The sequence below is a fragment of the Dasypus novemcinctus genome, chromosome 3 (genome assembly GCF_030445035.2).
Source record: "Dasypus novemcinctus isolate mDasNov1 chromosome 3, mDasNov1.1.hap2, whole genome shotgun sequence".
Lineage (NCBI taxonomy): Eukaryota > Metazoa > Chordata > Mammalia > Cingulata > Dasypodidae > Dasypus > Dasypus novemcinctus.
In genome coordinates this window covers 116,853,059-116,877,890 of record NC_080675.1, presented here as the reverse complement: position 1 = coordinate 116,877,890, position 24,832 = coordinate 116,853,059, and the positions used below count along the sequence as shown (strand labels likewise).

The following is a 24,832-nucleotide window of genomic DNA, read 5'->3' as shown; positions in this document are numbered from 1 at the left end:
CCGAGTTCTCTACACAAATCCGTTGCAAATCTTAGTGCAACTAAGACTTTGCACTGTTAGGCAACTATTTGTCTAACAAATAATAGCCTAATCAAATTGAAACAAAAGTTTAAATACATAAAATGGCCCTTATTTCTGGCCCATATTTGTCTCAAGTTTCATGATTGAGTTTCCCAAGCCAGAGGCATGGCCAAAGAGCATTTGGAATGGCAAATATTCCATGGAACATGGAACAGGCTAGTATGGTGGAAAGTGCTGCACCGGGAAGTGAATAATCTGGGTTCCGGAGTTAGTTTATGCAGTCTCAGAACGATGTTGCCCCTTAAAGCCCTGAACTTTAGATTGTTTTTATTAATTATGAAATGACGGGATGGGGTCAGTGCACATAGGTGAGTTTAGATGTATGATTGTATTCACTCTTTGCATTTTTAATTTCGTAGGTATGTTTAAAATAATATACGCATATAATACTAATTTATTTGGTCTGAGTTGCGTCCAACGCCCTCCCCGTCAAACACTGGTGAGCCGCCTTCTGCAGACCCGGCCAGGCTTCTCAGAATGCAGCCAGTGCATTGACAAGCTAAAAAAGGGAGAGCCGGGAGACTTGACCCGGGAGACTTGACCCGGGGGCCCAGCCGCGTTTCCCAGTTGGGGTGGGCGCCGCGCCGCGGGCCCTGGGCTCAGCTGGCCCCGCCACCTCTCGCGGCAGCCAATGGGGCGTGGAGGGGACAGGGGCGGGGCGAGCCTATAAAATGCGAAGAGCCGCGCAGCTCGGGATCCCGCTCCCGGAGCGTCCTCGGGAGTCTCGGACAGGCGCGCCCCAGCGTCGGGAACATTCCGCTCGTGGACCGGCCAGCGCAGGGCGATGCTGCGGGTGCGGTGTCTGCGCGGTGGGAGCCGCGGCGCCGAGGCTGTGCACTACATCGGGTCTCGGGTGCGTGCGCCGTGAGTCTCGTACTCTCGCCCGCGCGGGCTCTGTGCGCCGCAGTCGCGGCCTCTCCTCGTTTTCTCTACCAGAGCTGCATGAAAATATCTCTTCTGACCCCCCTGGAAAGCTCAGAAGAGCCTTTCCTGGCCGTGGGGAACGTGGCCGCGTTCCCGGGGAAGGGAAACCTTGCTTAGGTGCCGCACCCCGTGGGGCGGTATCTCACTGCGGGTCTCGGTGGCGGAGGCTGTTTGCGCAGGGGCGCCCACCTCCACGAGCTTCCCACTCCATGGGCGGGGGAGGCGGCGAATAGCTGGCTACAGGCGACACTTCTTAGGAAAAGGGTGGCGCAGTTGGGGTTCTGTGTCCTAAGGGAGCATAGAGTGGAGGAAGGACCTCTGAGAAAATTGGTGTGCGGTGGAGGGAGAGGAAAAGGAGAGAACACGGAGATAGGGAACGGAAAGCGAGCGAGCAGGCTCACTCCAAGCGCAACATGGAGTCCTGAGTAGCGAGTGGACTTAGAATTGAGTCGGTACCCAGAGTTTCTTCGTGGTCCTCTCCCTCAGTTTCCCTAGGATGTCTACACGCGCGTACAGACCTTCCTGTGCTCTTAGGATGGAAATAGCTTGGGCAGTTTGGCGCCCCGAACTGCTGTCCGCTTTTCTCTCGTTTTGGTCTCTACCTCTGCTTTCGTCCTGCCCGCTGCCTAAGACTTTTGACTGAGTCGGATAGAGATTTTGAGGTTTGCCCAATGGGTGATGTACTCTCCCTGCTCTAGATTTTATAGGCTGCACATTTTTTAAAAGCTTCTTGAAGTTCTCTCCCTTTTGGTTGTTTAAATTTGTATCTGGGTTAATCCTTATCCTGGCTAGGGTTCTGTGGAGCAGATGGCAGTGGTCACTGTAGAATTGAGATGCCAAAAAATGAAGTATGTAAGCGATGAAAAATTTCTGGTTTGAAGCTGATTATTCTGAGAGATAAGGTCCTTTGAACCTGTCTTCCATTTGGTGACCTTTGTTACTGAAGGGGAAGCGTGCCCCCTCTCCTCCCCTCTCCACCCTCCTCCCGATCCCAGGACTTGGCAAGGAAGCATCCTGCAGATTTCTGTGGTTTTCTTGGTTTTCTGGAAAGAGTGTGACTCACCGTATTTCTTTAAGAGAGTCACTTGAAGTTGTTTAAAGCTTGATTGCAGAAACCCATTCTAATATTTAATTAAGAAGTTGTATGATGGTGGTGGGCAAAACTTTCTGAGAGGTTTTAAAGAGTTATACTGATTTACATACACACAAAATAGGTAAGACAATTATAGATAAACAATAAAGTAAAAATCACCTGTTAATCCCACTGCCCACTTTTATACTGTTAACATTTAGGTTTACTTTCTCCTAAAGGATTTTAAAAGTTGATTATGCTATTATGGATTTTAAAGTACACCCCTACTCCCTTCTTCCCCCAGTACTGTACAGGGCTACACAGTAATCTTTTCTTTGTTTTTGGAAGCTTGGAAGAACTTTAACAGGATGGGTGCAGAAAACTTTCCAGAGCACCCAGGCAGCTACGGCCTCCTCCCGGAACTCCTGTGCAGCTGATGATAAGGCCACTGAACTTCTCCCCAAGGACTGCCCTGTCTGTTCTTACAACGAATGGGACCCCTTAGAGGAAGTGATAGTGGGGAGAGCAGAAAACGCCTGTGTTCCACCATTCACTGTGGAGGTGAAGGTAAAAGCCAGGGAATTTACATGAATGGAAGCAACTTTACTCCTTCCCCTCTGCAGTCTGGTGTCTGTTCCCATCCTCTTCTATTAACTGCTTTCACTTCAGCTTACTACTGACTTCCCAAATGCAGTAGTTAATTTTAACTTATTTTACCTGATTTCTTTGTGGTATTTGACACTATTTACACAAATAATTCTTGCCTCCTTGAAATTCTTCCTTTGGGTTCTGAGAGACTTTTTCTGAGGATATGAAGTTCTTTCACTATTTCTCAGATCTTATTCCTTCGCTGTCTATAATGTAGTGTTGAACAGAATATAATTTGCCCCCGCCTCTTAACTTTTCTCACCACTTCAGTGCCCACCTCCACACTGGTCTCTCACTCTCTAGATCAGGGTGTTAAACACCTTACAGGGTATTGCCACAGATCCTAATTATCTGTACAGGATGTTGCCATAGAATATCTAGAGTAAATTGTTAGCCACCCTGTTAACCTGATGCTTCTTCAATCTCTCCTTTCAATTTTTTTTCTTTTTCATTTTTTCCTATCTCCTTTCATTTTTTTATGTTCCTGTTTACTCAGGCTAAAACACCAAGGAGTCATCTTTGATTCTCCTTCAGTCACATTGTCCACATCCAGACTCCAAGATCTAATATCCATCACCTTACCTCCATCCCTCTACTGCTATGTTAGGATCTCAGCTGTGCCTGGACTATTGCAGTGAGCTCCTAATCAGTCTCCCACATTCATTCTCCTCTCCAAACTGCCTTTTGAATGATTTTTTAAAGCCCAAATTTGACCCATTACTCATCCTGCCTGCATCACTCCTGCTACTTTGCCAGCTCATAATCTGGATCTTGCCTGCCTTTCCAGGATCCCCATTTTGAATCACTGGTTCATCTTAGAGATGTCTTAATGTGGCAGGATAGCAGACATTCATTCCTATTTAGGCCCCTCTCTCTGATATTCCACCCTGGTTTTCAGCAGACTTTATAACCTTATGACCAGCCAAACTAGACTACTCACTGTTTCCCGAATTAATCCCTTGCCTTTGCTCCCACCTAGGTTTCTTCTACCCATCTTCCCTGCAGCCCTCTTGTATGAAGTTTAAATATATCCCTCTTAGGACCACCTAGCTCCAGTGCCACTTTTCACAAAGACTTCCAGGATTTCCCTGCCAACCAGTAAAATCTCCCTTCTTTTAACTCTTAGTGTTCTTTATCCATAACCTTCTTGCAGCCAGGGCCTCTGTGTGCTGGTGTTTAGGTTTTATACTGCTGAAAGGTCCCCTGTCCAAGGGAATGCCATTCACATTGTAGACACAGTCTGAGCTTCCATTAATAATGGCTACAAAACTATCTTCATTGTATTTACATTTTTCTTGAATACTTGCATTTTTAGTTGTAATTTTGGTTGAGGTAATAAGTTCTGTAATATCACTGCCATCATCATCTGATGACATCGTTTTAGCTGTTTTAATTGGGTTAAACTAAATTCCAAAATCAGGCATAACTTTATCCCTTACTTGTCTTTAAAGTTATTGACTTTTATACCATGTAATCTTATAGAATCAGAATTCCCAGGCATTATGTTGACATCTTTGTCACTTAATTTATGACTTTAGACTTTGTAATTTCATTATTTTCTCCATGCCAAAGTCAGGAGACCAGGATAGAATTAGGTGTTTGATAAATACTTGATAGTCTCAATTAATTAGCTGTCTGACCTTGTGCAAGATTCCACAAATTTCTGGGCCCCAAAGATGAAGGTAATAGGATGTCTGCTCTCTACCTATCAGGATTAAATATGAAAATAAAAGATAACATGGTAAGTATTATTTTAATTGTTTGGATCCAGTTTACCAATTACATTTCAAAAGTACATTGTGAGTAAAGTGGTTATGGATATCAGTAGCATCAGTAGTATTGATTTCATTTATTTTTCTGATAATTTCTGATTTGTACCATGTACTAGGCTAGGGATTGAAGGAAAACAAAGTATATCTAAGGCATGGTTGGGCCCTGAAATTAAAGGCCTTGTGTTCCAGTTGGAGAAAAATGACATAGAGATATTACTCAGTTTGGGATCAATAAAAATAAAATAATATAGTAAACTAATTCTAGGTGATTAGAGTATAAGATGTGTTGTAAGATATAAGTGCTAGAGAAACTTTGAAGGAAAGGGTGGGGAACATAGTTGTCAGGAAGCACAATTTTTAAAAGCTATGAACTTTTTATTCTGTAAAACTAAACTCTTGCTAGCAAATATGTACTTTTGTTTTGTTTTGGTCTTTTTCTTATAAAACCCTTAGTAAAGGACCTCTTGTGAAATATAAGGTTAATCAGTATTAATGTAATAAAGGTTTACAGCTGGATGAATAAGCAGTACATTTCTATTAATTTCTTAGTCTTCCAAAGATAGTATTTAAAATTCATTTGGCACACTCCCCTGAAGAATTTTAGACTCTGAAAGACTGAAGTTTCTAGGAATGCAGGCTACATCCTTGCAAAAGATTTTTAAAAACATATGCTAAACATCTAATATAGTGCTCTTTATCTTGCAGACACCTGGTAAATGATTGCTAACCCATTTATAAATGGGACATATAAACAATTTCCAGCTATTTCTTGGAAAATGTAGTGTACTCTGGTCATTTGGACTTTGTCCAACCATTGCCACACTACACGCTATACAAAGACACACTTGTTTAAATAATTTTTTTCTCCCAGGAAAGTGTACTTTATATTTATCATGTCAGGCTTCACTCTGCACAAATAGTCATGTGGCATACTTTGGAATGCATACAACATAGCCACACATCTGCTGGAACTCTGGTGTCACACTTTCAAAGGCTTCTTGTCCTTTAGTGGATTGTAAGAGATGTGCCTGGCATGAGAAGAAGGAAGTAGTGAATGGAATGGTAGTACCAGAATGTGTCCGAAAGGAATATAAAGAGCCACTATTATCTTCTTTTCCTGGTTGCTGCTATAGGACTTCCAAGGAGTACAAAACAGTAGAGTGCCTTTAAAAAAAAATTTTTTTAATACCGGCTTGATCTTAAAAAATACCACACCTATGTGATGATTTCACACCCTCAGATGTTTAATGCTGATAACATTTTTCAGAAACTTGATCTTGCTGTTTGCCTACAGATCTTCAAAAATTAAGCAACTAACATAATGACTTACAACTGGGGTTGGCGAACTATATTTTTTCATATTTATATGAAGGAATATAGTAAATATTTCAGGCTTTGCAGACCATCAGCCCTCTATCGCAGCTACTCAGCTCTACCATTGTATTGCAAAAGCAGCTATAGCCAGCATGTAAATGAATGGGCATACATGTGTTTCCACAAACTTGACTTACAGAAACAGGCAGCAGACCACCTTTGGCCCGGGGACCATAGTTTGTCAACCCCTCTTTTAGGCTCCACTAGTATCCTTTGTATTTACTGAAGACCCTTTTTGGTTTCTTATTCCTTGTCCATCAGGCTCAGCTATAGCCTAGGTGATGTGAGCCTAGATATTGAACTAACGTGAGGCAGATGTGCTTCTATGTGTTTGATATTTATCAGACTGAGTTGAAAAAGGAAAGTAGAGACCCATTAAAGAGCTAGACATCTAGACCTTTTAGTCTAATCCAGATTAGCAGAATCATTGGGAACAATAAAAACTGTGTTATGCAATTCCAGTTTTAAAAGTTTGTACACATCAAGTTAAAAATTTTCCAACAAGCATAACATAGACTAGTCCCTTAGTGTAGTAGAAACACTATCAGTGTAAAAGTCAGAGCACTTGTGTTCTAGTCCTCTTGTCCACACGGCAAGCATGCACATGACCTCTCTTAAGCCTCTCTTTACACATGAAATGAAAATGTGAGTACTTGCCCTGTTTGATAGTACTGCTGAGTGAATATCTAGCTAAAGTAGACATACTCCACCCGATACTCACTTTCCCCTCTTCTCTATAACACTTAACCATTATCTGAAATTATCCAGTTTACGGTGGAAATTTTCTTATCTGACCTGAGGCCTACTTGTTGGTCAGTTAATCAGTGATATAAGGAAACATTCTTAAAATTCCTGCCTTAAAATTTTTTTGAAACTTAAAATATATAAATGAACATCATTTTGCCAACCTTTTGATGAAGGGCCAAGGCTTTTTCTTAGGGTTTGGGTCATGTGATTGGAGGTCTGCTTCATCTCTTGATAAATTACATTCACTGGCATCATCTACATTTCCTGAGGTATTTCTTTTCTTTAAATTGACTGGGAACTTAGACTTATACAAAACAATGCAGACCATTCTCATTTTTGAAAACCAACATTTTACAGTTACCTTAATTCAACAATTGTTAGCAAACTTGAGTCTTTTTAAACCATTTGACCTAGATGTGACTGGGGAGAGCCACATCAAAAGGGAAAGGGCAGGAAGATCAAAAGCAGACTTGCACTGCCCTACAATTTTGCCAAGAGCTAATTCTGTTGAATGGGATATTTAATCATGGATTTTTAAGAGAAACAAAGTGCTGTTCTCCAGGCAGAATTCTGGGATGCATGGATAGTCATGGTTTGGGCTTACTTTAGGTGTGCTTGGTATGTTATGCTATTTTGTTTTTTTCTCTTGTTTGAGTTCATTAAGACTCTAATGGTAGCACCTCTGTCCTGTTTTGTCTGTAAAGCATGTAAAAACTAGCCAAGAGGATTCCAGACCTAAGAGCAGACACACCATGAGTGGTAGGACAGGAGACCTCAGGCAGGAGGAGGAGGCACAGCCTCAAAATAGAGTTGTTCCATTCAACAGATATTGAAAGTCTACCACAAGAGGCAGCATGCTTCATGTTGGGGGTCAACACTGAACAAGACATGATCTTTGTCTCAATTCTGCAATGTTACACAAATAGTTGTCTACCTATCATGAAACATGTTTTTCTCCTGTGTTTCATTTACTTTTGTTCGGCTTTTAGGCCAACACATATGAAAAGTACTGGCCATTTTACCAGAAGCATGGAGGCAGTTATTTTCCCAAAGAACACTTGAAAAAGGCTGTTGCTGAAATTGAAGAAATGTGCAATATTTTAAAAATGGAAGGAGTGACAGTGAGGAGACCTGACCCCATTGACTGGTCAGTGAACTATAAAACTCCTGATTTTGAGTCTACGGGTAAGTGATGCCTGATAAACAAACTGCTAGTATCTTAATTTTTAACGTTTTTCCTAATGTGCTAGGAGAAAACTATTGATAATTTCTCAGAGATTCCTTTATTTTAATTGTCCTTCAAACCTTATTTGGGGACAATTTATAACTCTGGGAAACATAGGAGCTTCGTTCTTTTTTTTATATGATTAAGCAGTACACATTTCAAACTCGATTGTAAATCTGGAATCTCCTTGAGAGAAACAATCTTTCCTAAATTTTCCTTACATTACATAAGAACAAGGGATTCTGTTTAATTTTCCTTAAGAATGGAAATTAAAAAGGAACAGAAACATTCTCATTTTATATTTAACTGACTTTGTTGCAAGACTGTTCTTGTGTCTGAGTTCATTGTTCTAATTTATAGTTCTAAAAGTGACCCTTGGCCCAATTTTTATCTTGTGATATTGATTCCTTAAAGAACTCCGTTCTTATGTATCAAGAAAGGAGTTTACAAATGGTGAAGACTTAGTGGCTCAGATCTCTTTGAACAAGGACCTTTTGCTTCAATTGTTTGTTTGTTTTCCTTTTACTTCTCAACCCCCCTCCCCACACCCCCCTCACATACAGAATTTATGTTAACAATATGTAACCTTCCATATATTTCCATTATCATCTTAATTATAATTATATATGTGTACATAGTTTTCAGTAAATTTTTTACCCCCAAAAAACGACTTTTCTGTCTTGGAAATTTTCATTACTAAGGTAATGGAACTTTTGGCCTGACAGGTTTATATGGTGCAATGCCTCGAGACATCTTGATAGTTGTGGGAAATGAGATTATCGAGGCTCCCATGGCATGGCGTGCTCGATTCTTTGAGTACCGCGCATACCGGTCAATTATCAAAGACTATTTCCACCGTGGGGCCAAGTGGACAACAGCTCCTAAGCCCACAATGACTAATGAGCTTTATGATCAGGTAAGTCCCTAATTTTAGGTTAACTTATTAATAAGATTTAAAAATAATCCATAGAGTAAGATAGAGATTCTCTGATACCTTATATATATTATACGTTTCAGAAACTGAGAACATCACCTCTTTTTAAATGGTTGTTTTATAATGATATTGTAATTGTACTAATAGTAGTAATAATAAGGATAGGAATAGCTAATGCTTATTTGGTGCTTACTGTGTGCCAGTTCCTGGGCTAGCACTATACTGTCTACATCCTCAGTCCTGCTTATTTCTTCACCACAATTCTGGGAGGAACTAGTTTAAGTCTGTTACTGGGAGGAAAGCTTGCTTGTGGGCATAGTTTCCCGTAGGAAACTTGCCTATTCATTGGTGGAGATAGGAACGTCACTAGCCGAAGTCTGTACTTTTAGAAAAAGAACTTAGCCTATAGGCAAGTCTCTTAGAATGTCCCTTCTTACATCATTTACCCGCTGATCATTTTTAGGAAGATTCAATAAATCAAAATTTCATCTAGGGTTTTTAGAGATAGAAATAAGTCATGAATTAATTCCACCACATCCAATTAAATTTAGTAGGGGATGCATAGCATTTTAATTTCATATGAGTTAAGTTTAGGACTAAATTCCTTTCTAAAAGAACAAAATGACTTCACCTTTTGACTTTCAATGATGTAAATAGCTACATAAATCAATGTATGCATCATGGTCTATTTTCAAAATCAATTACTGCCCTGGACCACTTGTTTCTGAAATGAGTTGCTGGCATGCCTAGCTTTTGGTTTTTTGTTATTGGGCTTTTTTCTATCGTTGTTTGTTTGGGTTAGCATGGACCTACATCTTTTCCATGCATGTTTTATTCTAGGACTGAGTAGTAGTGTTTGGGAAATAATGATGTTAGACTAATTTTTAGCTTTTATTTTGAAATAATTCCAAATTTACAGGGCAGTTACAAAAATTATACAAACTCCCTACAGAGAACTCTAACATACTCCTATGCCCCCAGGTAACCAGGTCCACCAATTTTAACATTTTCCATATTTGCCATATCGTTCTATCCTTCATTCCATCAATCTGCAGTCTGTCTACCTGTCAATCTATCAACCTATTTTATGAACACTTCAGTATAAGTTGTATACATCATGCTCCTTGAACACTTAATACTGCCAGCTACATTTCCTAAGAACAGGGATATTCACTTATGTAACCAGTTTAAATGTGGTTATCAAGGTCAAGAAATAAAACATTGATATTAATTTTTCATATATCTCAGTAATGACCCTCCTCCCTTGCTAGAGCTCATCCAGAATCACATATTGCATTGAATTTGTCTTTGTCTCTTTAGTTCTCTTCCTTTTTTTCAAATAGTGGGAACATATATGCAACGTAAACTTTCCCATCTCAACCATTCCCAAACATAACATTCAGTGGGATTGCTTTTAGTTGCAATGTTGTGGTACCCTTACTTACTTTTCATTACTAAAACTTTCCCATCTCCCCAAAAAGAAACCTACACCTATTAAGCATTAACTCCCTATTTCTTCTGCCCTCCTTCCCCACCCCTGGCAACCTGTACTCTACTCTCTGTCTCTGTGAGCTTGCATATTCTCTTATGTTTTCTTTGTAGTTTCCGTGGGGCTTAAATTTAACATCCTAAAACTATAACACTCTTGTTTGCTTAGATATTGTAGCAGTTTGATATAGTTATGAATTCCAAAAATAGATAATGGATTATGTTTGTAAACTGATCTGTACCTAGGCATGATTAAACTATGATTATGGCTTTGATTGGACCACGTTAGTAGGGTGTTGAGTCATACTCACAGATAAAAGGCATGGCAAAGAACAGAGTTGGAGGTTTTTGATGTTGGAGTTTGATGCTGAAGTCTTAAACTGGAGCCCTGGGAAGTAAGCACACAGAGGAAAGAGAAGCAAGCCCCAGGAAGACAGGAACCCTGAGCCCAGAAAGAAGTAAACCCTGGTTAGAGAGGAACCCTAAGGCCAGAGAGATGCAAGACCCAGGAATAGAGGAATCCAAGAAGTCTGAACCCTCGCAGACATCCGTCGGCAGCCATCTTGCTCCAACACATGAAAATAGACTTTGGTGAGGGAAGTAACTTATGCTTTATGGCCTGGTATCTGTAAGCTCCTACCCCAAATAAATACCCTTATAAAAAGCAACCAATGTCTAGTATTTTGCACCAGCACCCATTTGGCTGACTAATAGAAATACCAACTTAACTTCAATGGCATATACATACTGTGTTCCTATACCCTTTGTCCCCCATCTATTTTTTTTTTTTTTTAAGATATTTTATTTCTCTCCCCTTCCCCTCCCACCCCCACCCCAGTTGTCTGTTCTCTGTGTCTATTTGCTGAATGTTGTTCTTTGTCCGCTTCTGTTGCTATCAGCAGCATGGGAACCTGTGTTTCTTTTTGCTGTGTCATCTTGTTGTGTCAGCTCTCCGTGTGTGCGGCGCCATTCTTGGGCAGGCTGCACTTTCTTTCGCGCTGGGCGGCTCTTCTTACGGGGCGCACTTCTTGTGCGTGGGGCTCCCCCACATGGGGACACCCCTGTGTGGCACGGCACTCCTTGCGTACATCAGCACTGCACATGGGACAGCTCCACATGGGTCAAAGAGGCCCGGGTTTGAACCGCGGACCTCCCATGTGGTAGGCGGACGCCCTAACCACTGGGCCAGGTCTGCTTCCCTGTCCCCAGTCTTTATGTTGTTCTTGTCACAAATTGAGTCTAAAACCAGTGATCTCTCATTACACTTTATGCATTTGCCTTTAAAATTCTGTAAGAAGTAAAAAGTGGAGTTACAAATCAAAAATACAATAGTTCTGGCATTTGTATTTACCCATGTTGTTACCCTTACCAGAGTTCCTTATTTCTTCATCTTTTCTGTCTATTGTTTAGTGTCCTTACTTTCAACATGCAGAACTCTCCGTAGCATCTCTTGTAGGACCAGTCTAGAGGTGATGAACTCCCTCAGCTTTATCTGGGAATAAAAGCTGTTTATCTGGGAATGTCTTAATATTTCCCTCAGTTTTTAAAATTAGTTTCACTGGAAATAGTGTTCTGGGTTGGCCTTTTTTTTTTTTTTTTTTTTTGCTTTCAGCACCTTAAATATGTCATCCTGCTGCTGTCCTGCCTCCTTGGTTTTTGATGAGAGATTGAACTATTTTATTTAAAAGTAATGAATGCCTTATAAATACTTGCCTTGTGAACCAATGCACTGTGATGTTCATTATTGTTCCAATTAGGATTACCCCATCCGTTCTGTAGAAGACAGACACAAATTGGCTGCTCAGGGAAAATTTGTGACAACTGAATTTGAGCCATGCTTTGATGCTGCTGACTTCATTCGAGCTGGAAGAGATATTTTTGCACAGAGAAGCCAGGTTGATAAAGACTGCTTCTAAAATTTTCTTACTGCATTACTGTATTTTTAATTTCCAAATTAAAATACTTTCCTCCTAAATATTTTCACTTATTCAGATGCAGAGTTAAATCTTTTTAGATTATATGCCTTCCTTTTATTTTTAGGTTACAAACTACTTGGGCATTGAATGGATGCGTAGGCATCTTGCTCCAGAGTACAGAGTGCATATCGTTTCCTTTAAAGATCCCAATCCCATGCATATTGATGCCACCTTCAATATCATTGGACCTGGTCTTGTGCTCTCCAATCCTGACCGACCATGTCACCAGGTAAGAAAGTCGTGGTCTCCAACCCTGACCATCTGTATCACCAGTTAGGACTTTGGGGAAACAGCAGTCTAGCAATTGAAATAATTGCCACTTTTAAGCACTTCCATGGTTCCTGTATGCTTCTAAGTGACAGATTCAGCAATGCTCAGCATTATTGTGCTCAAACATTTGATAGTTTATGGTATGTTTACTACCAAGACGTCCAACATTCAGAAATATGTATTGTAGAAACACAATAATTATCATAGCAGTCATGAAGCTGCTTGCTATTGTCAAAGCCTCAAGTTTGTGCCTCTATGTGTGTTTTTATTGAACAGAGTGGTATTATCTCATAACTTGCAGCAGCAGTTCCACGGCAGCTGAATTACAAACAAGATGATCCCTGCATGTCTGGGGCAATGCCACTGGGCAGTGGGTGTCTTCTTCCCTCTCTGGTGGGTCAGGTCCTCTGCGGCCAGCCCCATCCTGCAGGGAGGACTGGAGCTGCTGCACTGCAGTTGGTCTTTTCCCATTACCTGCAGCTTCCTTCCACCCTCTGCCCCTACTTCCAGTTGGGCGGTGAGTGATTTTGTGTTATTTGCTAGGCTGCAGTACTCTTTTTGAAAACCACTATTATATCATATCACTGTTCATTTAAATTCCATGTTTTTAGACCCAGTGACCAAGCTTATTAATTTCATTTTAATATGATTTATTGATATACAAAATGGGTATGTGAACATATGGATGACTGAGTTGTAATGGATCATTAAGGACAATTAGGGTTCTTTGGGAGTACCTCTTTATCCAGTGATCATAGGCACAAAGTGATGGACTATGAAGTGGACTGCCCTGGACGGACTATGGGTTTGATCTAGTCCTTATTAGTTAGGAAATATTTTCATTTTTTTAAAATGAGAATTTCTCAAAGAAAGTTATCTTTAGTATTTTAACATCTCTGAAACCTGTGGAAACCGTGAGGGTTACTTAAAAAGCTTCAGCATTTTGGTTTCTTTTTAACTTTAACCTAGAGATTAAATTAAGATTTAGACAAAATCATCCAAATGTTTTTGAATATTTAATTTCTTTATTTTTGGCAGTTGAGAAGACAACTTCTCAAAAAGAATTATTAACGATAAGGACTATCAGAGACTATGAATGATGAGAATAGTATAGATTTAAGCCCCTTTGGGGTTTTTTATCTTACAGATTGATCTTTTCAAGAAAGCAGGATGGACCATAGTTACTCCTCCGATACCAGTGATCCCAGATGGTATGTTCACTTTCATGTATTTATAGATGAAATGACTACTTTGGTAAGTTAGGATCTTTTGTCTATAATTTAATATTTGCTAAATTAGAAAAAATGTTTCCCCCATAAGGAATAGAGTGGTATTTGGAACTGTCAGTACAAGGACCAGGCCAGGACTTGAAATTTCCCATAGAAAATTAAAATGAGAAGTGAGGGGAAAAATCAGTATAAAATGACATCATATTGGCAACGGACTTGTCCCAGTGATTAGGGCATCCGTCTACCACATGGGAGGTCCGCGGTTTAAACCTCCCGGCCTCCTTGACCCATGTGGAGCTGGCCAATGCGCAGTGCTGATGTGCCCAAGGAGTGCATTGCCACGCAGGGTGTCCCCCACGTAGGGGAGCCCCATGTGCAAGGAATGCGCCCCATAAGGAGAGCCGCTCAGCTCGAAAGAAAGCGCAGCCTGCCTAGGAATGGTGCTGCACACACGGAGAGCTGACACATCTTAAAGAAACACAGATTCCTATGCCGCTCACAACAACAGAAGGGGACAAAGAAGACGCAGCAAATAGACACAGAGAACAGACAACCGGGGCAGGGGGTGGGGGGAAGGGGAGAGAAATAAATAAATAAATAAAAATCTTTTTTAAAAAATAAAAAATATATTGTATATGAGACTTTAAAAAAAATAAAATAACATCATATAAAGCAAGAAATGGCTTCTTAAAGAAAACACAATGAAATCCAAATGTGTAATGAATATGGGCTGATGGATAACATGTAGATAAATTGTTTTAAGATTAAAATAAGAGTTAGCTGGGAAGGTGAATTATTGGAAGACTTGAGCTGTTCACTTGCTTTTAACAAAATAACAGATATGATATATATTATTTTTAGATCACCCACTCTGGATGTCATCCAAATGGCTTTCCATGAATGTCTTAATGCTGGATGAAAAGCGTGTCATGGTGGATGCCAATGAAGTCCCGATTCAAAAGATGTTTGAAAAGCTGGGTATGTAAAATAAATGAAACACTTTGCCATATATAAAAATATTAAACTATAGCAGAGCTGAAGAAACCACATCTTAGGTCTGACATGTCGTTTATCTAATGCAATTTTTTATTCATTTTGGAGGCGCTGATTTGTAGATTACAGCAGTTTTGTTTTCAACAATCATTTGTTGGAGTGCATCCCAAGCTTCTGAGATACCCCCTTACCAACCATTTGCTGAATTGACTGTGACTTAATCTAAACTCTTGGTACCCATGTGTGGAGAACTACCCCTTTGCAGATGGCAGATACATGGTTCATCCTCCCCTAAACAAGAATTTGTTGAGGGTCCTTGAAAAGTAATTTAATTGTTATCACATATTTTTAAAGGCCTTATAAGGGAACAGATACAGAAGTGACTGAGTGTGCTAAACACAGGGAACATGATATAGGATGTTAATAATGTAATGAAACATGATATAGGATGTTAATAAGTCATTCCATTTTGTCAGTTTGGCTTTGAACTAAAGAATAAAATTGGATTTTACTTGGGTGGGTGTTTGCTTATCCTGATACTCAAAAGTTTTAGAGGACCAATGATTCTAACACTATTAAGAAAAATGTTGAAGGGAAAAATTCTCACAAGAGCTATTATATAGAGTATAGATTTATTTATGTCTGTCCCTTTAATATTTTTGACATTTCTTAGGTATCAAAGCCACACAGTGTGTTGAAACTGAATCTTTTCTTTGTCTTATATTTCAAATATACTACCCAGAAGAAATTACCCCTTTGACACATCCCTTCTTAATGAAGTGCCAGTTTAAAAAGATTTGGCCTGGCAAGCAGACTTGGCCCAATGGATAGGGCGTCCGTCTACCACATGAGAGATCCACGGTTTAAACCCCAGGCCTCCTTGACCTGTGTGGAGCTGGCCCACGCGCAGTACTGATGCGTGCAAGGAATGCCATGCCACGCGGGGGTGTCCCCCACGTAGGGGAGCCCCACGTGCAAGGAGTGCACCCCATAAGGAGAGCCCCCAAGCGCGAAGGAAAGTGCAGCCTCGCCAAGAATGGCGCTGCACACAGGGAGAGCTGACACAGCAAAATAACTCAACAAAAAGAAACATAGATTCCAGGTGCTGCTGATAAGGATAGAAGCGGTCACAGAAGAGCACACAGTGAATGGACACAGAGAGCAGACAACGGGGGGCGGGGGGGGGGGGGAGGAAGGGGAAAGAAATACATTAAAAAATCTTTTAAAATAAAATAAAAATAAAAAGATTTGGCCTGTCAGTTTTAGACTGAGCCCAATTTAATGATTTGTCCTCCAATGCTATGCTGCTTTTTTTCTGGTTTCCATTAAATAACTCAATTCCTGGACTACAATTTCTTTGTCTATTAAGATTTTGCTTCTCAAATTATTGTAATGTACCTAATTTTAATAGGCAGTCTTCTTAGACACAAAGAAATTGATAAAGCAAGCTTCACCAAGCAACTGATTTCCCTCCAATGCAGAATTAATAGAAGCTAGCCATCTGAGAAGCTAGCACTGTCTATCAGGAAACTCATGCTCCTGTTGAAAAGCCCACTCCTGTCCCAAGCCTACTCCTCAACCACTGCCAAACCCTGTTCTCACTCTTCAAATCCCTACTCGGTCTCCGTTTCTTAGGAAAGTCTTGCCCCAATGACTCATCCCTTCTTCCCCTCCCATGCCAGTGGACCCTTTAGTAACTTTGTTGCTTATATATATTCTTCTCAAAATAATGAGTTGCTTGAGGGATGGGGAATAAATTTTCTTCTTCCTAAATAACATTGATTGATTGGACCACACATATCACCACCATGTTGTTACAAATTGTGCCAGATCAAACTACTTGTCCAATTAGTTGTTATACTTGTATGGCCATTCAGCCCAGTCATTTTTGCAGTGTTCTCTTAAGGTGGCTGGTAAAGTTAATCTGTGTTAGATAACCTTTGCTTATATGTGATAAGTGTAAAGTCCAACTTTTCATGTTGGCTATATTATACTTAGCCTACTGAATTAACAAGGTAAGGTTAAAAACAGTCTGACAGAAGTTAAATTTTTCTAAAAGGCCTTGAAATTTTAGTACTTTATCATTTTTGAATACTTGCTAAGTATATCTGCTCATCCAAACTATTGACTTATGAATAGAATAAAACTTCAGAGTCTCTGTTGGTTTTGGGGGGAAGATTTTATCATAGCAGTGAAATAGATTAGATAAAATATAATCCATGAAAATAAAATTGATAGAGCAAAGTCTGTCCTGAATAGGGGTAGACTTAAGGATTAGAACCACAGGCTTCCTACGTCATTTAGACCTACTTTCTGTAGGAGAATCTTCCTGACAGTCCACTGACTCGCCATGTCTTTCTCCATCTCTCAATGCAGGTATCAGTACCATTAAGGTTAATATTCGTAACGCCAACTCCCTGGGAGGAGGCTTCCACTGCTGGACCTGCGACGTCCGACGCCGAGGCACCTTACAGTCCTACTTTGAATGACCAAGCCTGGTGCGGCCTGTGGCTTGATCGCAAGTAAACCTAGGAAGCATAAATGCAAGGTTCATTCTCCTGCTTTAAAAAGTGCATGAACTGTAGTGCTTTAAACAATCATATCTTTAACAGAGGGGTCTTAAGCCTGGTTTATTTTTATCACTATTCTTTGACATAAAGAAAATAGCCTGTGCTAGGTCTTACTCCCTACTCCTGAAGTTCTTTACTACTTTGTTTCAAGAGTAAAAATTTGGTGAGTGTGTACCAAGACAAAAATGTCACTTGAGTAACTTGGCTACTAATATTTTAACCTTCTACCTCTGTTTTTAATTTTCTTTCCAAAAGGCAGCTTAAAATGTTTGTCCTAACCTTAAATTTTTTTCCTGTTTGATAGAGCTGTGGATGTTTGTACCATTTCTTTTTTCTAAATTAGAGAAAGACTTAGAATACACACAAATTTTGAGTGAAACCAGATTGTCTCTTTTTCTAATAAGAAATTTGGGTAATTTGTAATTAAAAAATAACCTGGACTATGCACACATGTAAGTGAATTTTCCATGAATGTTTTTAATATTCAAAATTTCAACATAGGTAATATTTGCTACTAAAAACTTTTAGTGCATACATTAGTTCATAACAACTTACTTCATTTGAAGTAAATTATTTAAATCTTCTAATTCTCCTCTCTTTCCAAACTCTACAGAAATAGAATAGGGTATAACTATCAGTTCCCATCCCAAAATTTTGATGTTCAACATCTGATACATTGCCTCTTTGGTAAGCTAAGATTTGTTACAGGTGTGCAAATTACTTAACGCAAAGACTGTAAAAGCATTAAAGAAACTAATGGAGGTAAACCTACATATGATGTAAAATAATTTAAATGTTGGATACTGTATTTTTTTTTTTCTAATAAACACTTTTGCGTTCCAAGTTGGGTTTTGTTAAGAGTTTGGCATCAGTCTAATTATTTTAAATGTAAGTCAGTTTTGGGAATGTAGCTTTTGGGAGATAATTCAAATGCTCTGAAATAACATGTTCTTCCCTAAATTTTTATCCCTAGATACCTAATATTTGTATTCAGAGAAGTTTAGCAGAGTCATATGATTGCTTATTAATTAATTTACTCATTCAAAAAAACATCAGGATATCTTCTGAGTATGAGGAACTCTTCCTAGGCCCCAGAAGGTGAAAAAGAGTCTCTATTCTCAGGAGGCTGGATGTTTTGACTCAAGAAAACTATGGGTAACACATACACTTTGAAATGAACCATAGGTTTCAAGCACTCCCTGGCCAACACCTTTAACTTCCTTGCATCCTACTGTCCTTTGTCATCCACCTGGAAGCGTCTGTCAGTCCTGCACTTGGACTGAATCCCATTTAAGAAATAGATACAATTGTGTGGATTGGTGCACACTTAACGGTGTATACTTTCAGCCCTAAATACAATTGTTTCTCAGCCATCTCCTGTTCTCCTGAGTAGCTATTCCAGACCTTCACCATGTCTCTTAGCAGATCATATTGTCTCATTTTTCACAGAGAAAATAGAGGCTGTCAGGTGCCCATTCCCTCCACTTTTCTGTGGCAGTCACTTAGAGATTTATGTGCATTTGCATCCCTCTGGATCAGATGCTCTCTCCTTCCCTTTACTAGGTAAGTTTCAAGAGAGCAAAAGTTGCACCTTCATTTTATCCCTTTCATTTACTTCTCAACCCACTATAAAGAGATACTTCTCTTACTGCCTCAGAAAAAGAGGTGAACCTTCTGACCAGATTCAATACACTTATCACAGTTGATTCAGTTGGTCAAGCCATCCTGGACTCTTACCTCTTCTGCATCTCTTGTCCCTGCTATTGGCCTTTTATGTTGTTAAGATAATTATTTCAACAAAGATAAATCAATTGAATATTCAGTAAAGACTATTTTTTAAATGCCATGACCCTGCATTTGGGTATGCTACCTTGCTCAGAGTTGTAGAAGAAAACAAAAGCAGCCTAGTTTCCACAACACAATTACTATCAAGTTTTCTTGTCTATTGGTCGTCCACTATGACGTCTCTGTGATCTGTAGCAGGCAGAAGGACCACCATATCAGGTTTCCAGGCCACATGCCAATTTGGGATTATCTGTCTTCCTAGGGAATACAATCTCCTTTGTAAGTCACTCTAGACTCACTCTTAACAAGGGGTCCATGAGCTTGAACTGAAATTCAAAAATACATCCTTGTGGGAACACATTGGTTTGGGTATGATATATTTATTAAATAACACAGTATAGTGTGGACTTAGTAAGGGGTCTGCAGTTTTCACCTGACTGGCGAAGGGGTCTGTGGAACAAAAAAGGTTAAGAACCCCTGCTCTAGAGGAAGCAGATATGCATATTAAGGTGTACCCATTTTCAGTAATGAATTTAATTCAAGTAAAAATATCTAATATTGACATAGAGTGAGTCTGGTAAAAAGCAAAGTGTTCCTTTGAATAATAGCCTCTTAAAAATACACTTCATGGCTATGACCACTATAGCATGTCCACTTTTAATCACATTGGAATACCAGTAGTTCAGGAGAATGCACAAATTTACTACCTCAGATTTTTTTGACTTTTTGGACCCATGGGATTTTTTTTTTTGAGAAGTTAGAATAATATAAAAAACACCCAGATTCCCATCATCTAGTACACTAACTGACAGTTAAGCAGAATTTGATTGCTACAGAAGACTCAAAGGACTAAAATAACAATGCTTATAAATCTAAAATTTATTGCAAATAAAAGGGAAGTGGACTTGGCCCAATGGAAAGGGCGTCCACCTACCACATGGGAGGTCCACGGTTCAAACCCCGGGCCTCCTTGACCCGTGTGGAGCTGGCCCGTGCGCAGTGCTGATGCACGCAAGGAGTGTCCTGCCAATGCAGGGGTGTCTCCCGCGTAGGGGAGCAGCGAAAGAAAGTGCAGCCTGCCCAAGAATGGTGCCGCACACACGGAGAGCTGACACAACAAGATGACGCAACAGAAAGAGAAACACAGATTCCTGTACCACTGACAATAGAAGCGGTCACAGAAGAGCACGGCAAATGGACACAGAGAGCAAACAACTGGGGTGGAAGGGGAGAGAAATAAATAAATCTTTAAAAAAAAATTTATTGCAAGTAAAGAAAATATAGTGACAGGTTAAAGTAAGAATATGCTTTACAGCCAAAGATCACCTCACAGCAAGGAATCCAGAGCAGCTAGGAATCAGCTCCATTTGTTATCTCTTTGTAAAGACCATTTAGGCACACTTTCTCAAATCAGGGAGCACAGGTGCATGCATGGACCACCTCAGAACCAAGAAGCCGAAAACAGAGTCTTAACCAGGGTTTCTTCTACCACTTGGTCATGTCGGCATGCTATGTGACCAGCTCTAGTGGCAGAACCCTCTGGGGATCTCAACTGAGACCAGGTGCAAGCCATCAATCTCACTGTAATCCATAAATACTGCCAACAAGCTTGCCTTGAAACTCCTCCAACCATGGTTGCAAAGCAGCACTATAAATCAGTAGGCTTTATGCATTCACAGGGAGGTTAGTGCCATGTGGGCACATTTCTTAAGGCAGTGCAGGCCAATTTCAGACTTGCTGGAAATAACCTTCACAGCACAACCTATCCCTTGATCCATAACCAAGGCCTTTTTACAACAAAACCATCACTCTTATCCTATATTTGATTATCCTATAATCAAATAAACAATCAAAAGTTACATACTGATTCCGCACATTTGTAATAATCAATGAGGGGTTGGTATGAATTTAAACAGCTGAACCATCTGATAATTCCGGTGTAAACTTTCTCATATTTTAAAACTAACTTTACAATTCATTTGCCTCCCCAGTCTATATCCATCTGCATCTTATGGTATATATGTGTTGAGTGATTAAGATCTATAATTGATCTATCATTGCTCAAGTCAAAATTTTCATCAGGCCAATTCTCTTCCATAGGATAATATCCTGAGGGAGGTTTAATTTGGTCTCCATTACCTTTGATCATCAACATCAGTATTATAAGTTTTAGTAGCCTCTCTATAAAATATATTTTTAAGTATTTTTATTGGAGCATATATTAATACATAAACAATAAATGTACAGTAAAAGTTGTGAATCATACAGGTATCATATACATCACCTCTCCACCAACACCTTGCATTGTTGTGATACATTTGTTACAAACCATACAAGAGTATTGACAAAATATTACCACTAACTATAGTTCATATCTTTGGTGTATTTTTCCTCCAATCCACCCTATTTTTTTAAACAAAATAAAAAATAAAATTGATACAATACTATAAAGCATACAATTTATCCAAAGTGTCCAATCACTCGTATTTGATATAATCACGTAGTTGTGCATTTAACACTTCAGTCATTATTAAAGCATTTTCAGGGAAACGGACTTTGGCCCAGTGGTTAGGGCGTCCGTCTACCACATGGGAGGCCCGCGGTTCAAGCCCCGGGCCTCCTTGACCCGTGTGGAGCTGGCCCATGCGCAGTGCTGATGCGCGCAAGGAGTGCCCTGCTACACAGGGGTGTCCCCCGCGTAGGGGAGCCCCACGTGCAAGGAGTGCACCCGTAAGGAGAGCCTCCCAGCGCGAAGGAGGGAGCAGCCTGGCGAGGAATGGCGCCGCCCACACTTCCCATGCCGCTGACGACAACAGAAGCGGACAAAGAAACAAGACGCAGCAAAAAGACACAGAAAACAGACAACCAGGGGAGGGGAGGGGAATTAAATAAATAAAAATAAATAAATAAATAAATCTTAAAAAATAAATAAATAAATAAAGCATTTTCATTATTTCAAGAATAATAATTTTTTTAAAAACAAGGGAATTCCTTCCCTCTCAGCCATTCCATTTTCCCTTCTGTACATAGCTGCTATTTCTGGCTATTCTTGCACAAATATTTATTTATTAAATAGCAGTTTTATTGAGATATATTCACATTCCATATGGTTTATCCAACGTGTATATTCAATGGCTTTTTTTAGCTATTAAAAAGACTTATTGTAAAATTGTAAAATAGATTGAAAGAAATTACAAGTTTTAAAAGAGTGCAAGGCCAGTTAGATTTAATATAATCAATTATAAGAAATAGTATAGCAACAAACATTTATAATGTAAATAATTCAAATATAATAATTAAAACAATTCTAATTTTTATATTATAGCTCTAACTATTGGACATAATCTCTAAGAATGAAATAAATTATTGGTTTAGTTATTTAATTTCCACTTAGGCCACAATTCTTTCTGGATAATCAAATTCCTATTTGGGAATGCTTCACTTCTTATTGGAATGAATTAGAGCAGATAACAATATGTCAGCTCATAGTTTTTTTTTAAGATTTATTTTTTAATTTTTCTCTTCACCCCCACCCCCCTCACCCCCACCCCCTCACCCCCCCGTCGTCTGCTCTCTGTATCCATCTGTTGTGTGTTCTTCTGTGTCTGCTCGCAGTCTTGTAAGTGGCCCCGGGAATCTGTACCTTTCTGTTGTGTCACCTTTTTTTAAAAATTTTTTTAAAAAGATTTATTTATTTATTTTAATTCCCCCCCCCCGTTGTCTGTTCTCTGTGTCTATTTGCTGCGTCTTGTTTCTTTTGTTCTCTGTGTCTATTTGCTGCGTCTTGTTTCTTTTGTCCGCTTCTGTTGTCGTCAGCGGCACTGGAAGTGTGGGCGGTGCCATTCCTGGGCAGGCTGCACTTTCTTCCCTGCTGGGCGGCTCTCCTTACGGGGCGCACTTCTTGCACGTGGGGCTCCCCCACACGGGGAACACCCCTGCCTGGCAGGGCACTCCTTGCACGCATCAGCACTGCGCATGGGCCAGCTCCACACAGGTCCAGGAGGCCTGGGGTTTGAACCGCAGACCTCCCATGTGGTAGACGGATGCCCTAACCACTGGGCCAAGTCTGTTTCCTGTTGTGTCATCTTGCTGCGTCAGCTCTCCATGCATGCAGTGCCACTCCTGGGTGGGCTGCACATTTTTTGCATGGGGTGGCTCTCCTTATGGGGCACGCTCCTTGCACGCGGGGCTCCCGTACGCGGGGGATGCCACTGCGTGGCATGTCACTCCTTGCGTGCGGCAGCGCCGCACGTGGGCCAGCTCACCACATGGGTCAGGAGGCCTTGGGTTTGAACCCTGTACCCTCCATATGGTAGGCAGACACTGTTATCACTTGAGCCACATCTGCTTCCCCCAACTCATAATTTTATGAGGCAGGAAAACTCAAAATCTTTTTCAACAGTAGTCATGATAAATTATTATTGATCCAGATGGATTATTTTCATTAATGAGTATGCATATGAAAGGGTTACAGAAAAATGAAATATCCAAAAATGTATCTCTTCTCCCTCCTAAATTAAAAGCAAGTGTTTATTTTGTATGAGGACACCTACAGAATACTGATCACAGGAACAATTTGCGAATTGCAGTGAGTAATTATTGTTCATATACTATAATATTGTTATTTTACATTTATCTGGTCTACTCCAGCTCTCTTTTGGTTACTATTTGCATGGAATACCTTTTTTCAACCTTTCACTTTTAATCTGGTTGTGTCCTTATGTCTGAGGTAGGTCTCTTGTAGACAACATGTAGACAGTTGTATTTTTTCAATCCATTCTATCAGTCCATGTCTTTTGATTGGGGAGTTCAATTCATTAACATTCAGTGTTATTACTACAAAGGTATTACTTATTTCATCCATTTTGTCCTTTGGTTTTCTGTTTTCATATTGTTCTTTGTCTTTTTATCCTATACTTTACCTTTCCTAATAATCTTCATTTCTAAACTCTTCTCCAGATCTCTCAGCCTTGTTTTTTCCTTTCAGGCTGCAGCACTCCCTTTAGTGTATCTTGAAAATCTGGTTGTAGCAGTTTGATATGGTTATGAATTCCAAAAATAGATACTGGATTATGTTTGTAATCTAGTCTGTACCTGGGCATGATTAAATTATCATTGGAGCTTGGATTGGGTTACGTCATTAGGGTGTTGAGTTCCTACCTCTTGATGGGTGGGGACTCACAGATAAAAGGCAAGGCAAAGGACAGAGTTGAGGGTTTTTGTTGTTGGAGTTTGATGCTGAAGCCTTAACCTAGAGCCCTGGGAAGTAAGCTCAAAGAGGAAAGAGGAGCAAGCCCCAGGAAGAGAGGAAACATGAGCTCAGGAAGAAGCAAACCCCAGGAAGAGAGGAATCCTGAAACCAGAGAGAAGCAAGACCCTGGAAGGGAGGAACCCAGGAAGCCTGAACCCTCACAGATGTCAGCAGCCATCTTGCTCCAACACATGAAAATAGACTTTGGTGAGGGAAGTAACTTATGCTTTAAGGCCTAGTATCTGTAAGCTCCTACCTCAAATAAATACCCTTTATAAAAACCAACCAATTTCTGGTATTTTGCATCAGCACCCCTTTGGCTGACTAATCCACTGGTCTTTTGGTAACATATTCTATCAGTTTTTGCCTGTCTGTGAAGACTTTGAACTCACCCTCATTTTTTAAAGACAGCTTTGCCAGATGCAGAATTCTTGGCTGACAGTTTTCTCTTTCAGTTCCTTAAATACATCATACCACTGTCTTCTCTCCTCCA

The 24,832-nt window shown here is 40.0% G+C and overlaps 1 protein-coding gene across 1 annotated transcript; it reads left to right on the top strand.

The window, feature by feature from the left end:
- Positions 1-729: 729 nt before the first annotated feature.
- GATM (glycine amidinotransferase) lies at positions 730-18,146 on the top strand. The gene is made up of 9 exons (XM_004466770.4): positions 730-934; positions 2,426-2,644; positions 7,608-7,803; positions 8,569-8,759; positions 12,023-12,160; positions 12,306-12,470; positions 13,659-13,722; positions 14,602-14,718; positions 17,110-18,146. Exons 1-9 carry the CDS (start codon positions 866-868, stop codon positions 17,220-17,222), a joined length of 1,272 nt encoding a protein of 423 aa, XP_004466827.2. The 5' UTR covers positions 730-865; the 3' UTR covers positions 17,223-18,146.
- The last annotated feature ends 6,686 nt before the right edge of the window (positions 18,147-24,832 follow it).